Genomic DNA, 14,887 nt, shown 5'->3' with positions numbered 1-14,887 from the left:
GACTGGTACTGTATGTGCACCACGTCATTGCTCTCGCTCAATCTACTGTGTGTGCGTGCGTCTTGCTAGCTGTCACTCAAATGGTGAGGAGCTGAAGCTCATTGGCTAGAACTCTAATTGCTAGGGGACTGGCCCATGTGGGGGAAAATGTAGGTAGAGTGGCGCTGCACAGCTTCATGTAAACAGTTGCTTTCAAACTAGGGATTTCGTTGCTCTATGCATGTATGAACTACACATTGACACATCTAGCCCAAAAGGGGAGATTTAAAAAAATACTTACTAGACGCCAAAGGTCCAGAGCATGTCTTTAAAGGGATACCGTTTTCTACTTACCCAGAGTCAGAAACTTGTGCGTACCATTTTTATGTCTCTGTGTGCAGAATGAAGGACATTAGAGAGCTTCAAGTTCCTTGGTGTCCACATCACCAACAAACTATCATGGTCCAAACACACCAAGACAGTCGTGAAGAGGGCACGACAAAGCCTATTCCCCTTCAGGAAACTGAAAAGATTTGGCATGGGTCCGCAGATCCTCCAAAAATTCTACAGCTGCAACATCGAGAGCATCCTGACTGGTTGCATCACCGCCTGGTATGGCAACTGCTCGGTCTCCGACCGCAAGGCACTACAGAGGGTAGTGCGTACGGCCCAGTACATCACTGGAGCCAAGCTTCCTGCCATCCAGGACCTCTATACCAGGCGGTGTCAGAGGAAGGCCCTCAAAATTGTCAGATTCCAGCCACCCTAGTCATAGACTGTTCTCTCTGCTACCGCACGGCAAGCGGTACCGGAGTGCCAAGTCTAGGTCCAAAAGACTTCTCAACAGCTTCTACCCCCAAGCCATAAGACTTCTGAACAGCTAATCATGGCTACCCAGACTATTTGCACTGCCCCCCACCCCATCTTTTTACGCTGCTGCTACTCTGTTAATTATTTATGCATAGTCACTTTAACTCTACCCACATGTACATATTACTTCAACTACCTCAACTAGCCGGTGCCCCCGCACATTGACTCTGCACCGGTACCCCCCTGTATATAGCCTCCCTACTGTTGTTTTATTTTAATTCTGCTCTTTTTTTCTCAACACTTTTTTGTTGTTTTATTTTACTTTTTTATTTAAAATAAATGCACTGTTGGTTAAGGGCTGTAAGTAACCATTTCACTGTAATGTCTGCACCTGTTGTATTCGGCGCATGTGGCCAATAAAATTTTATTTGATTTAGAGGTAGTTTTGCGAGCCAACGCTAACTACCGTTAGCGCAAGACTAGAAGTCTATAGGTACAGTAGCGTATACTAGCGTACCTGTAGACTTCCATGCTTAATTACCAGAATCTTGCAGAATCCCTTTAACAAATAAAAAGCCTTGCTTTTAAGGGAAGGTCATGTTGACACTAGTGTCAACCCTAAACCTGGGTTATTTTAAGTAGGCAAGAAACACTTTGAAATGGAAAACTAAAATGCACATTCTTATTGGACAAGTTTAGGTAGAACCTCCCCTTTTTTAAACAGAGTATGACCACGAACCTGCTGAGTGGTCCCGTCCAGTCTGTCCATCCGTCAACCTGTGAGTCTGTCCCCCTCTCTCAGCGTGTTTCGGGGCCACCATCACGAGGCTCTGGGGACCCACTTCCTCATGTTCCTCCCCACCCTGTACACCCAGTGTAACAAGGAGCAGTTCAAGAAGTGGGTCCCCCTGGCAGAGTCCTTCAAGGCCCTGGGCACCTACAGCCAGACAGAGATGGGGCACGGTCAGTTCCATACAGATAATTTATAATAATGATAATGTAATAGCACTATTTATACAACAAAGTGCTTGTGCAATTTTTTTAACTAGCTAGCTAAGTAAGTTATATGTTTGAATTATGGAAAGGATCATAGGGAGGCTTAGGGATGGACAGTTGTCGATCCTTGATGTAGGATTTTCTTTTAATGTTGTTTACAAATCATGGGGTGGACATTTTGATTGAAAGTGATTCCTTGTAGGTGTTTGACAGATCACTGTAGTTGTTTGTGTAGACAAAATGTGCCCAAACAGTAGGCATAACGCAATAGTTATTAGCTAAACTGAATAGCCAAAACAAAATGCTGGATTCAAAATGTCATGATTGCTTGTTTTCCGAGTCCTCATAACCTGCCCAATACCTTGGAAAAGGTGGCTAAATAAACAATAGAAGGACAAAAAAAATCCGTAACATTGCGCTTAGAAACAATACAAAACAATCCTGTCCTTAAGAACCTAAATGACTCCCATCTAGTTTTTAGTTTCATTCCATTCCTCCTCAAACCCCTTTATTTCCTCTCCTTCTGCTAGTAGTGGCCTATTAGCCTAATGAGTCTTTCCAAGCTTTTGTCAGTTAACTCTGATTGCTATTAAGTCTTGATTTTCTCTGAATCCAGGCTACTCCTTACAAATGATTAACCCTAACACTGTAGAATTTTGACTTTTTAAGCAAATGACCTAACATTCTGAATTGTGCATTTGAGTGAGTTAAAATTCCTATGTGGGTGGTTGGATGGTTGTAGGCCTAATTGTTTGGCTGTTCGTGAATTAATGGCTTGGATGAATGAATATAGGCCTCAACTATTGTTCTTGTCTGTCGAAGTCTCAACTCATAGGGAAGACTCATGGTGTCCTGCCAAAAAACATGCATGTGGGTTGATTTTCGGAACCCTGAATATCCCATTGATAATCTGTAAGCAGAACAATCTGTGCGATGTAAAACAATTTTGGTCAAGCCAGATGTCTCTTGTTGCCAATGTTTCACTTCTATGACGCTGCGAAGTGGACATTATTCACGATCACGTAACCGTGGCATTTCCATGACAATGTTGTACTCTAGGGAGAGTCCAGGACTGGCTGTTCAGAATTTTCTGTGGGGATCCAAGGCCTCCTTTTTCAGAGTTCTGTTCTGGTTCACTTCTTCTTAGCAACTCACTAGCTAGGTTTCCATTAACTTGTCAAGTGATTTTTGTGTCAATATTTAAAAAGTTTGCATATAAAATAGATACAATTGCCTGCTGTGGTACGTTTCTATTTTAATTAGCTTGTGTCTATAAAAACATCTGGATGTAATGACCTCGCACCTAAAAAGTACTTTTTTGGAAAAACCTAAAATGTCGAATGAAAATGTAGTGGTCGAAGTGTTTCCATTACCCATTAAGGCAAATTGCGCTTTAATTAATTGGCAACAGCGCTTATGCCCTCCCACCTATCTGTCTCATGTCTCAGGGAGCCCGCTAAAGCCAGCATGGATAGAATACAATCACTTACTAATATTTGCCATATTCTAATAATTCGCATGTGCCAACGTATTGCCACTCCTGTAGATCGGAAATAATTGGTTGGTGAAACTTGCCAGCCAACCAGAAAAGCAAGGTGTAAGTAATTCAAAGTCAGGATAATCCTTGTCCTGCAAATAAATATTATTTTGATAGTTACGTGACGACGTCACATGCCCGTGTACCTTCAAATGTATGTGGCAATCAGCATTTATTCGAAGAACACTGGTTCCGTCATTTGTCACAATGAAGAAAGTTCGACAAAATAAATATCCACCCCTGTCGAACTTTGCCTATCTTTAGAAAATGTATCCTATATCTATTAGTAATAATTAGGTGGGTACTTACATTTGTCCTATTTTGCACATGTAAAAGTGTGTACATATGTGTGAATTGGAAATTATTATTATTTTTAATTATTTTTTACGGCCAGGGATCAGCCATTATGCGACTATGGAGCAAAAGTGCCTTGCTCAAGGGCACAGTGGCATATTTATTTTCACCTAGACGGCTTGGGAATTCGAACCAGTGACCTTTCGGTTATTGGCCCAACACTCTTAACCACTAGGCTACCTGCAGTTTCCGTTACACGTATCGCACAGATGTTTTTTTTGCAGACATTGCTTTTGTCGATTAATCCTGGGTCAATGGAAAACTGCCTATTGTCTTAACCTTAAATGTCCTTACAGCTTCTTCACCCTTCCTTATAAACCTAAAGCAGGGGTAGGCAACCCTGATCCTGTAGTTTTTCAGGCACTTCATGTTTTTGATTTAACCGACCTGGAAGACCAGTTGTGTTGAATTTAGGCAATCACTGAACTGGTCAATTAGCTCAATTGGTCAGGTGTGGTGCATAGTTGGAACAAAATCCTGCAGTACCTGTGGCCCTCCAGGAACAGGGTTGCCTAGCCCTGGACTAAAGAGTCTGCTTTAAAACTGCAAGTTGCACTGCACTAGTTGGTGGCATTAGCATAGAATATAATGTTGACTTATTGGTTGACATGCATTTGACATTTTACTGCCTCAGGGTTGTGTTCATTAGGGCATGCAATGAAAAAACATTTTACAGTGGAAAACTAAATTAGCCATTTCTTAATGGACCAAGTCCAGTTAGTCCCTTCTTGTGTCAGTTTTCTTCCGTTGGGTCCCTAATGAACATGGCCCAGAGTTTGCCTCACAATTAAATTGGAATTTGAAATAGGTTTTCAGTGAAATGAGAGTACAGGTTACACTGCTTTTGGAGATTAACATGTCAGGCAAATAAATGAAAGGTTGCAACAATCATGCCTGAGAAGGTTATTTTGTATGAAATAATTAAATTAATACATATTTTCTTGAGTCAAGCCCAGTCTAAATGCAGATGATTCTAATCCGTTCTCCGCAGTCAATTTGCATGACTAGCTCAGTTTTTATTTTTTATATTAATAATTGCACTTTCCCCTCCATCCCTTCATCCATCTATGCATCCCTCCCTCTATTCATCCATCCTCTACCCCCAAAATATGATTTACTAACACTTCCAATCTCCCATCTTTTCCAACCATGGCTCCATTGTCATGTCCTATTATATGGTCTATTCTATGCCTAAAAACGTAATTTTTTTCCTTGGCTATACCTTATTTTGCATGCCCCTCCCATCCTCCCTTTACCCTCTTCCCCCTTCAAACTACCCTCCTATCCCCTACCCCCTCCTCTTGCCCCTCCCCCCTTGCCGCTACCCCAGCTGTGTGCACCGTGGGCGGTCAGAGCCGCTGGACCTCCACCTGGGAATGTTCCTGCCCACCCTGCTGAACCAGGCCAGTCCTGAGCAGGTGGAGACATTCTTCATACCCGCCTGGAACCTGGAGATCATCGGCACCTACGCACAGACAGAGATGGGCCACGGTAAAATGCTGAACAAACCGTACCTGATCACCAGCCTCCGGTCACCCCCATGCTCTGTGGAGTGGACGAGATGCATGCCCACCCTCTTTGATATTTGAGTCGAGCCACCAGAAAACTCTCACATACTCGTTAGGGAATTTTGCGTAAAAACGTCTCCCCAGATAAAACGTTTGTGTTGTTAAAGGTCCAATGCAGACGTTTTTATCTCAATATCAAATTGTTTCTGGGTAACAATTAAGTACCTTACTGTGATTGTTTTCAATTAAAATGGTCAAAAATAGCTTCTTAGCAAAGAGACATTTCTCAAGCAAGCACTGTCTGGGAGTGGTCTGAGTATGGAGGGGAATACTCAAAAGTAGCTGTTATTGACAGAGAGGTTTGGAACTAATTTACCGCCTGATGATGTCACCAGGCATTCCAAAACTCCATCCCACCAAAACAGGCTGACATTTTAGGCGGTCTTTTCAAACAGCTCACTAAAAGGGCATTATCAATAATTTTCACAATTTCACAGTATTATTCCAACCTCATAGTGTGGAAATATATATAAAACACAGGAATCATATTTGTGACTGCACTGGGCCTTTAAAAAAAAATGATATAAATAACAAAAAGGGCATTTCACTCTGGCCTTTTACTCTAACAACTAAAACCACTAATACTGGCTGGCTTGGAGAGTGCGTGTTGTGGGCCGTACAGCTTCGCACGGCTTCCCTTTTGGAATGTGCTCTGCCCCTGGTTCTCACACAGTCTTGTTGCCAGCCACGGTGAACGTGCATCACTTGTAAAGCACCCTAAGTGACTTCCTTTCCAAAACGTGTACCCTCCACCGCCTCTGTCCCTTTTGTCCCCCTTACTGTGTTTGGAAGTACATTGAGTTTAAAGATAGACAACCAACGTCCTTCGTCACATGTATCTGTCAAACCGATTAAAATAATGAATCGAGTTAGTGGCGTTAGTTATAGGCATACTATGTTTTCATTGTAAAGGAAAGAAACAATCTATCAGAATGTTTCACCATAACACAAAAGTCACTGTAACACACAGCTGGCTATTAATGGTCCCAATGTTTAAGTAGGCCTACTCCCTCTTATCATTGTTCTTGAAGTTTAACACTTGCCCACAAACACACTCAAGTACTTCTTTCATTCCAATTTCTAATTGGAGGGATGACTATAGGGGGGGAAAAAGAACTGGCTCTATGGATACAAATAACATTTTGAACCTGTTCAACAATGTTATGAGTTCCACAGAAGACTAACAACAGCTCAGCCAGGTCTGAGTTGATGTAAAATATAATACAGCTATTAGATCTACCCTAGGCTACTGATCCATGTTCTTCATCAACTAGTCACAAGCTGCTGCTACTAGAACTGGGATCATTTGCTTATATCTTTTGACCTGATAACTAAAACGGTAGCAAAATTAACAGCATAAAAAATGTCAGGGGTTAACTTTGACAGCCATAAACCGTACACATATTAGTTATGCGGATTGTAAGAAATATATTATTTTCTTTGGTTTTGATTATTTGGTTTTGGTCTGTCAAACACCTACAATAGTTTTTCCACTATATAATAGAATAACTTTTTGTTTTCAGATGAGGGAACTGGTTAAAAAACAAAAATGACATAAACAAAGTAGGCTACAAAGGATACCCACTAGACCCAACAAAGTATATTTACTGCTGTAAGAAAAAGCTAAGTTTGAAGTTGCAGTATTATTTGAGATTCGATGGCTAGTCTTGTGTCAGTTTTGCACTGCATAATATTTGAAAACATCAATGTACTCCTGCCATAACTTAGTGATAACTCTCTTTCTTTGGTTTTATGTGTTGTGTGTTTGGGGGCCTTGGTTTCTTTCTCATTGTCTAGGCACCCACCTCAGGGGGCTTGAAACCACGGCAACGTATGACCCGGCCACCCAGGAGTTTGTCATGAACAGCCCGACCATCACCTCCATCAAGTGGTGGCCTGGTGGATGTGAGTACACTCACGCACTTTAGCTTCAGGGCATGGTCCATACACATACAATCAAACCAATCCCCAGTTAAGTTAGTGGACTTTGCTTCTGAAGAAAACACATTCCACAACATTGCTGAACAAGATCAGACCATTTACTGCTGATTCTCATTGTAGTGTGGACTAGAGACTTAAATGACTGCCAAATTATTTCAATAGAATTAGTTAAATAGTGAGAACTGACATACAGTGGGGGAAAAAAAGTATTTAGTCAGCCACCAATTGTGCAAGTTCTCCCACTTAAAAAGATGAGAGAGGCCTGTAATTTTCATCTTAGGTACACGTCAACTATGACAGAAAAAATGAGAATTATTTTTCCAGAAAATCACATTGTAGGATTTTTAATGAATTTATTTGCAAATTATGGTGGAAAATAAGTATTTGGTCAATAACAAAAGTTTCTCAATACTTTGTTATATACCCTTTGTTGGCAATGACACAGGTCAAACGTTTTCTGTAAGTCTTCACAAGGTTTCCACACACTGTTGCTGGTATTTCGGCCCATTCCTCCATGCAGATCTCCTCTAGAGCAGTGATGTTTTGGGGCTGTCGCTGGGCAACACGGTCTTTCAACTCTCTCCAAAGATTTTCTATGGGGTTGAGATCTGGAGACTGGCTAGGCCACTCCAGGACCTTGAAATGCTTCTTATGAAGCCACTCCTTCGTTGCCCGGGCGGTGTGTTTGGGATCATTGTCATGCTGAAAGACCCAGCCACGTTTCATCTTCAATGCCCTTGCTGATGGAAGGAGGTTTTCACTCAAAATCTCACGATACATGGCCCCATTCATTCTTTCCTTTACACGGATCAGTCGTCCTGGTCCCTTTGCAGAAAAACAGCCCCAAAGCATGATGTTTCCACCCCCATGCTTCACAGTAGGTATGGTGTTCTTTGGAAGCAACTCAGCATTCTTTGTCCTCCGAACACGACAAGTTTTTTTGGTTTCATCTGACCATATGACATTCTCCCAATCCTCTTCTGGATCATCCAAATGCACTCTAGCAAACTTCAGACGGGCCTGGACATGTACTGGCTTAAGCAGGGGGACACGCCTGGCACTGCAGGATTTGAGTCCCTGGCAGCGTAGTGTGTTACTGATGGTAGGCTTTGTTACTTTGGTCCCAGCTCTCTGCAGGTCATTCACAAGGTCCCCCCGTGTGGTTCTGGGATTTTTGCTCACCGTTCTTGTGATCATTTTGACCCCACGGGGTGAGATCTTGCGTGGAGCCCCAGATCGAGGGAGATTATCAGTGGTCTTGTACGTCTTCCATTTCCTAATAATTGCTCCCAGAGTTGATTTCTTCAAACCAAGCTGCTTACCTATTGCAGATTCAGTCATCCTAGCCTGGTGCAGGTCTACAATTTTGTTTCTGGTGTCCTTTGACAGCTCTTTGGTCTTGGCCATAGTGGAGTTTGGAGTGTGACTGTTTGAGGTTGTGGACAGGTGTCTTTTATACTGATAACAAGTTTAAACAGGTGCCATTAATACAGGTAACGAGTGGAGGACAGAGGAGCCTCTTAAAGAAGAAGTTACAGGTCTGTGAGAGCCAGAAATCTTGCTTGTTCGTAGGTGACCAAATACTTATTTTCCACCATAATTTGCAAATAAAGTCATTAAAAATCCTACAATGTGATTTTCTGGATTTTTTTTCTCAATTTGTCTGTCATAGTTGACGTGTACCTATGATGAAAATTGCAGGCCTCTCTCATCTTTTTAAGTGGGAGAACTTGCACAATTGGTGGCTGACTAAATACTTTTTTTCCCCACTGTAGCTAATGTTATGAATCCATAGAAGTGTAATGGACTCGCTTTCCCTGTCCGTCTCGCTCTCTTCTCCTCTCTCTCCAGTGGGTAAGACGTCTAACCACGCCATAGTTCTGGCCCAGCTCCACACCCAGGGGAAGTGTCACGGCCTGCACGCATTCATCGTACCTCTCCGCAGTATGAACACCCACATACCACTGCCAGGTACTGTACACACTGCTGTGCGTGTGTCAAAAAGAGTGTGTTTGTGTCTGTTTTCCAGTGTCTGTGGTAGCCTACTGTCTAGTGAACTCACTCTCTTTCTCTCTCAGGTGTGGTGGTAGGGGACATAGGACCCAAGTTTGGCTTTGATGAGGTTGACAATGGTTACCTGAAATTGGAGAACGTACAAATTCCTCGCGACAACATGCTGATGAAATATGCAAAGGTGAGTGACTGGGCAGTTAAGCACATTTCAAGGAGACACTGTTCTTTTATTCTGTTGGTTAGGATAGATTCTAATGCTGTCACAGCATAGATGTTAAGGTATATTGTATGCATATTCGGAGGGGAGTCTGTGTGTCTGTATGTGATGACACGCAATACTTTCCATTACACACTTAACTTCTTTGAGTTGAGCTACTTGATTGTTTGACCTTACAGTGTATACTTACTAACTGATTGTCCTAGAACTGTATACCACAGACCAGTGGTGGTCGGTGCCGTTTAAGATGAGGGAGGACGATTTTCTTTTTTGAGCCTTATTTCTATTACAGCATATTGGATGACTGTCGTTCATATTCCATTCACCCAGCTCAATGTAACAGCGATAGGGTTAGGCTACTACATGATACTACACCTTTCCCATACCCATCATGAGGTTGCTACAACCTAGCCTATGAATGAAAGTTTACAACGTATGTGCACACATGTCGAGAGAGAATTTTGTAATCAAGGTGACAGTGACACATTCAATACCGCCTTGCACACTGTTGCCTGCATCTAGCTGATCTAAGGTGTAATCAATAGATCAACAGTGGCAAACAAGAGTTTCTATTGGACAAATTCAGGTATGTTTATCCCCGTTCCTTTTGCTTCCGTTTAAGAAACATTTTTCAACAGAATCGGTGGAATGAATACACTCCTGATCACACACAAACAGTTCACTTTCATAGCAGCCACTTACAAAAAGCATGATCACTTTGCTTATTGTATTCCTTCTCGCATATTAGTCTACATGCTACTAGAACTAACACTTTTTAGTAAACCCACTACAATCATGCAGTAAGTACAGTGTGCAGTCAGCAAGCAGTTTAACAGTTACACCGGCAGGCCCCAGTGGCAATAAATTAACTTGACTTGGAAGAGTTCCAGTGTTGGATAGCCATAGCCAGCTAGCGAATATAGAATCTGTTTCTGTTTGTGCCGGGTGTTTGAGTAGGCTAAACTAGCTAGCTGCATTCGCTAGCTAAGTGAAAAAAATACAATGACAAATAGCTAGCTCCCTCTCTCTCCACCTTCATAAAAAAATAAAAATAAATGTTTGTTCAAAGCTGTTCAACTATTGTCTTTCTCTTTCTTTGAGTCAACTACTAACCACATTTTATGCAGTGCTAACTAGCTGTAGCTTATGCTTTCAGTACTAGATTCATTAATTGATCCTTTGATTGGGTGGACATGTCAGTCCATGCTACAAGAGCTCTGAAGTTGTCATAATTACTGTGTAAGTCTATTGAAGGGGGTAGAACCATGAGCCTCCTCAGCTTTGTATTGAAGTCAGTGTTCCCAGAGGAGGACAGAAACAAGCTGTCCTCCGGCTACACCATGGTGCTACCCTACATAGTGCTGTTGCGGCTATTGTAGACCTACATCAATTATTTGGTGACGTGAAGATATTTATTATAGTTTCATCAACAAAAAAATGAAATATTCTGAAATTCACTGAGGAGGATGGTCCTCCCCTTCCTTCTCTGAGGAGCCTCCACTGCCACAGACAGTATGTATTCTCCCCACCAGGTGGAGGCAGACGGTACGTACGTGAAGCCTCCCAGTGCCAAGCTGACCTACGGCACAATGGTGTTCATCAGGTCCATGATCGTAGGGGAAGCGGCCCACGCCCTCGCCAAGTCCTGCACCATTGCCATCCGCTACAGCTCCGTACGGCACCAGTCTGAGATACGCCCAGGGTCAGTCGTAGCTCTGGACACACCAGGGTGGTGTCCATTAGGTCACACTGTAGCAAAAGGTTTTGAGACGAAAATGAGTGATTCTTATTGTACAGATACTACTTTCCTGTGTTTATGTTTAGGTGAGTTTTCATCCGTTTGGTGCCTAATGAACATGAGCCTGGATATACACATTTACTAAAACATACATAAATAGTCAAACGAATACAAAAATACTCTTATGTATACTTACACACATCCATACACAAGTAACACACTCCGACACAAACAAGAATAGGAAGCAAAGTACTATAACCTTTACCATTAACTAAATCTATACTCATATTCTAATTGTGTGAGAGCTGATGTAGAAAGACGTTATATAGAGTTTGGGTAGATATTAGGAAGCGTTACTCATATAATATCTTATCTAAATGTTCTTCAAAGACTAACACATGATAGCAAGCGAACCATTAACCTTATATCTAAGTCTATATTCTTATTGTGTGGTTCCTCCAGAGAGCCGGAGCCCCAGATCATGGACTACCAGACCCAGCAGTACAAGCTGTTCCCCCTGCTGGCAACAGCCTATGCCTACAAGTTTGTGGGTCATTACATGAACCAGGTCTACCACCGCATCACTGGAGACATCAGCCAGGGAGACTTCAGTGAACTACCAGAGGTACATACAGTAAATACTAGCCTGAGATCCAGAACCTGTTTTGCTAACTTTCCACGCCTTGTAGTCCGTGTCATGCTAAACAAGGAGTGACAAGGAGTGGAATGATAGCTAAACAGACTGGTACCCAGGCTAAGTAAATACCTCCTCTTGATATAGTACATGGTACATGACAAAATAGTTTTTTTCTAACCACGTGACCTGACCTGACCAGGAAAAAGGGGAAAACACTGCACTCACTGAAAATAGTCTTGAAATGTTTCATCCAATTTAAGCGGCAGAAGTCTAATGGAGGTGTTTTGACAACAGGCTTCGTCTGTGTTAATTCTTTAGTCTAAGACATTGGGGGAGGAGGGAGGTGCTAAGCTGACATGGAATTGTTTAAAAGATGGTCATCCTATGGATCATTTAGCTATTTTATTTGGAATTTTAAACAATTTATTTGATAAAATATTGAATTTGGCCTTTACTACTGAAGCCCATAGAAACACATTGAATAACATTCATAAATAGCAAAAAGGAAAGTCAAAACTTATCATAAGAAACAAGGTTTTGAAGTGTCTGTCCTAAATCTTTTTTTTTTACACATATGTTTGGGGTAGGCATAAAACTACCTTCATACTTCCATTTGTTTATTAAAACCGTTACCGGTTACCTTAAGATGAGTTTGTAGCCCAAACGGTTCGGACAGTTCACACATCGACGGTACCGACTTAAGACGTGTCTCCTGACACTTGTGGGGGTTGTAGAGCAAAACAGAGAACGTGTTCGTGAGAGTCTCCCCTTTCCATAGATAGAGTGGTTCGGACGCTACAGAAGTTTTCGTGAGAATACCGATTTTCTGGATGTCTCATGGTCTAACAAACACCGCTCTAGCTCTGTCACCTTTCACCGCAGATGCGGAAGTGCGACACTAGCGGATGTGGTGGATTGAGACACATCCAATGCAACAAAACAGATATCTCTTGCTTAAACTTACCCTGTGCCCATCCTCTACCATTCTGTGTCAATATAACTGTACCCTGTGCCCATCCTCTACCATTCTGTGTCAATATAACTGTACCCTGTGCCCATCCTCTACCAATATAACTGTACCCTGTGCCCATCCTCTACCATCCTGTGTCAATATAACTGTACCCTGTACCCATCCTCTACCATCCTGTGTCAATATAACTGTACCCTGTGCCCATCCTCTACCATTCTGTGTCAATATAACTGTACCCTGTGCCCATCCTCTACCATCCTGTGTCAATATAACTGTACCCTGTGCCCATCCTCTACAATCCTGTGTCAATATAACTGTACCCTGTGCCCATCCTCTACCATCCTGTGTCAATATAACTGTACCCTGTGCCCATCCTCTACCATCCTGTGTCAATATAACTGTACCCTGTGCCCATCCTCTACTATTCTGTGCCAATATAACTGTACCCTGTGCCCATCCTCTACCATTCTATGTCAATATAACTGTATCCTGTGCCCATCATCTACCATCCTGTGCCAATATAACTGTATCCTGTGCCCATCCTCTACCAATATAACTGTACCCTGTGCCCATCCTCTACCATCCTGTGCCAATATAACTGTATCCTGTGCCCATCCTCTACCATCCTGTGTCAATATAACTGTATCCTGTGCCCATCCTCTACCAATATAACTGTACCCTGTGCCCATCCTCTACCAATATAACTGTACCCTGTGCCCATCCTCTACCATTCTGTGTCAATATAACTGTACCCTGTGCCCATCCTCTACCATCCTGTGCCAATATAACTGTATCCTGTGCCCATCCTCTACCATCCTGTGCCAATATAACTGTATCCTGTGCCCATCCTCTACCATCCTGTGTCAATATAACTGTACCCTGTGCCCATCCTCTACCATCCTGTGTCAATATAACTGTACCCTGTGCCCATCCTCTACCATCCTGTGTCAATATAACTGTACCCTGTGCCATCCTCTACCATCCTGTGTCAATATAACTGTACCCTGTGCCCATCCTCTACCATCCTGTGTCAATATAACTGTACCCTGTGCCCATCCTCTACCATTCTGTGTCAATATAACTGTACCCTGTGCCCATCCTCTACCATCCTGTGTCAATATAACTGTACCCTGTGCCCATCCTCTACCATCCTGTGTCAATATAACTGTATCCTGTGCCCATCCTCTACCATCCTGTGTCAATATAACTGTACCCTGTGCCCATCCTCTACCAATATAACTGTACCCTGTGCCCATCCTCTACCATCCTGTGTCAATATAACTGTACCCTGTGCCCATCCTCTACCATCCTGTGTCAATATAACTGTACCCTGTGCCCATCCTCTACCAATATAACTGTACCCTGTGCCCATCCTCTACCATCCTGTGTCAATATAACTGTATAACCCTGTGCCATCCTCTGACCTGTGCCCAGCTCCATGCCCTGTCCGCGGGCCTGAAGGCCTTCACTACATGGACGGCCAGCGCGGGCATCGAGGTGTGTCGCATGGCGTGTGGCGGGCACGGCTACTCCCGCTGCAGCGCCCTCCCAGACATCTATGTTAACTTTGTGGCCACGTGCACCTACGAGGGAGAGAACACCGTCATGATGCTGCAGACCGCCAGGTAGGTACACACACACACACACACACACACACACACACACACACACACAAATATAAGACACAGATGTGACACACACACATAGACACACACCCTGAAATGACACATTCTTTCCTCGCTGAATCAAAAACATCAATTAGTCACATTATACAGCTCACACAAACACACATTACAATGTATTCCAATACTTGCAAATCAGGGCAAATACAGTACCAGTCAAAAGTTTGGACACACCTACTCATTCCAGGATTTTTCTTTATTTTTACTATTTTCTACATTGTAGAATAAAATTTACATTTGAGATTCTTCAAATAGCCACCCTTTGCCTTGATGACAGCTTTGCACACTCTTGGCATTCTCTAAACCAGCTTCACCTGGAATGCTTTTCCAACAGTCTTGAAGGAGTTCCCACATATGCTGAGCACTTGTTGTCTGCTTTTCCTTCACTCTACCGTCTGACTCATCCCAAACCATCTTAATTGGATTGTGGAGGCCAGGTCATCTG

The 14,887-nt window shown here is 42.7% G+C and overlaps 1 protein-coding gene across 2 annotated transcripts in view; it reads left to right on the top strand.

The window, feature by feature from the left end:
- The window catches only part of LOC311113673 (peroxisomal acyl-coenzyme A oxidase 1-like), a 32,073-nt gene that overhangs the window by 11,719 nt on the left and 5,467 nt on the right, over nucleotides 1–14,887 (top strand). Inside the window, exons 3-9 of one of the 2 annotated variants that reach the window (XM_084156956.1) lie at nucleotides 5,007–5,167; nucleotides 7,042–7,149; nucleotides 9,037–9,156; nucleotides 9,264–9,379; nucleotides 10,948–11,117; nucleotides 11,616–11,778; nucleotides 14,195–14,385. In XM_084156956.1, coding sequence (XP_084013082.1) covers nucleotides 5,007–5,167; nucleotides 7,042–7,149; nucleotides 9,037–9,156; nucleotides 9,264–9,379; nucleotides 10,948–11,117; nucleotides 11,616–11,778; nucleotides 14,195–14,385 — 1,029 coding nt within the window. Of the gene's footprint in view, nucleotides 1–1,591; nucleotides 1,753–5,006; nucleotides 5,168–7,041; nucleotides 7,150–9,036; nucleotides 9,157–9,263; nucleotides 9,380–10,947; nucleotides 11,118–11,615; nucleotides 11,779–14,194; nucleotides 14,386–14,887 lie in introns of both variants that reach the window. The other variant, XM_084156957.1, reaches the window with a different exon arrangement.

Source organism: Coregonus lavaretus, assembly GCF_964263955.1.
Source record: "Coregonus lavaretus genome assembly, chromosome: 40".
NCBI lineage: Eukaryota > Metazoa > Chordata > Actinopteri > Salmoniformes > Salmonidae > Coregonus > Coregonus lavaretus.
Note: the sequence above shows the minus strand (reverse complement) of the source record. Positions and strands in the feature narration are given on the sequence as shown.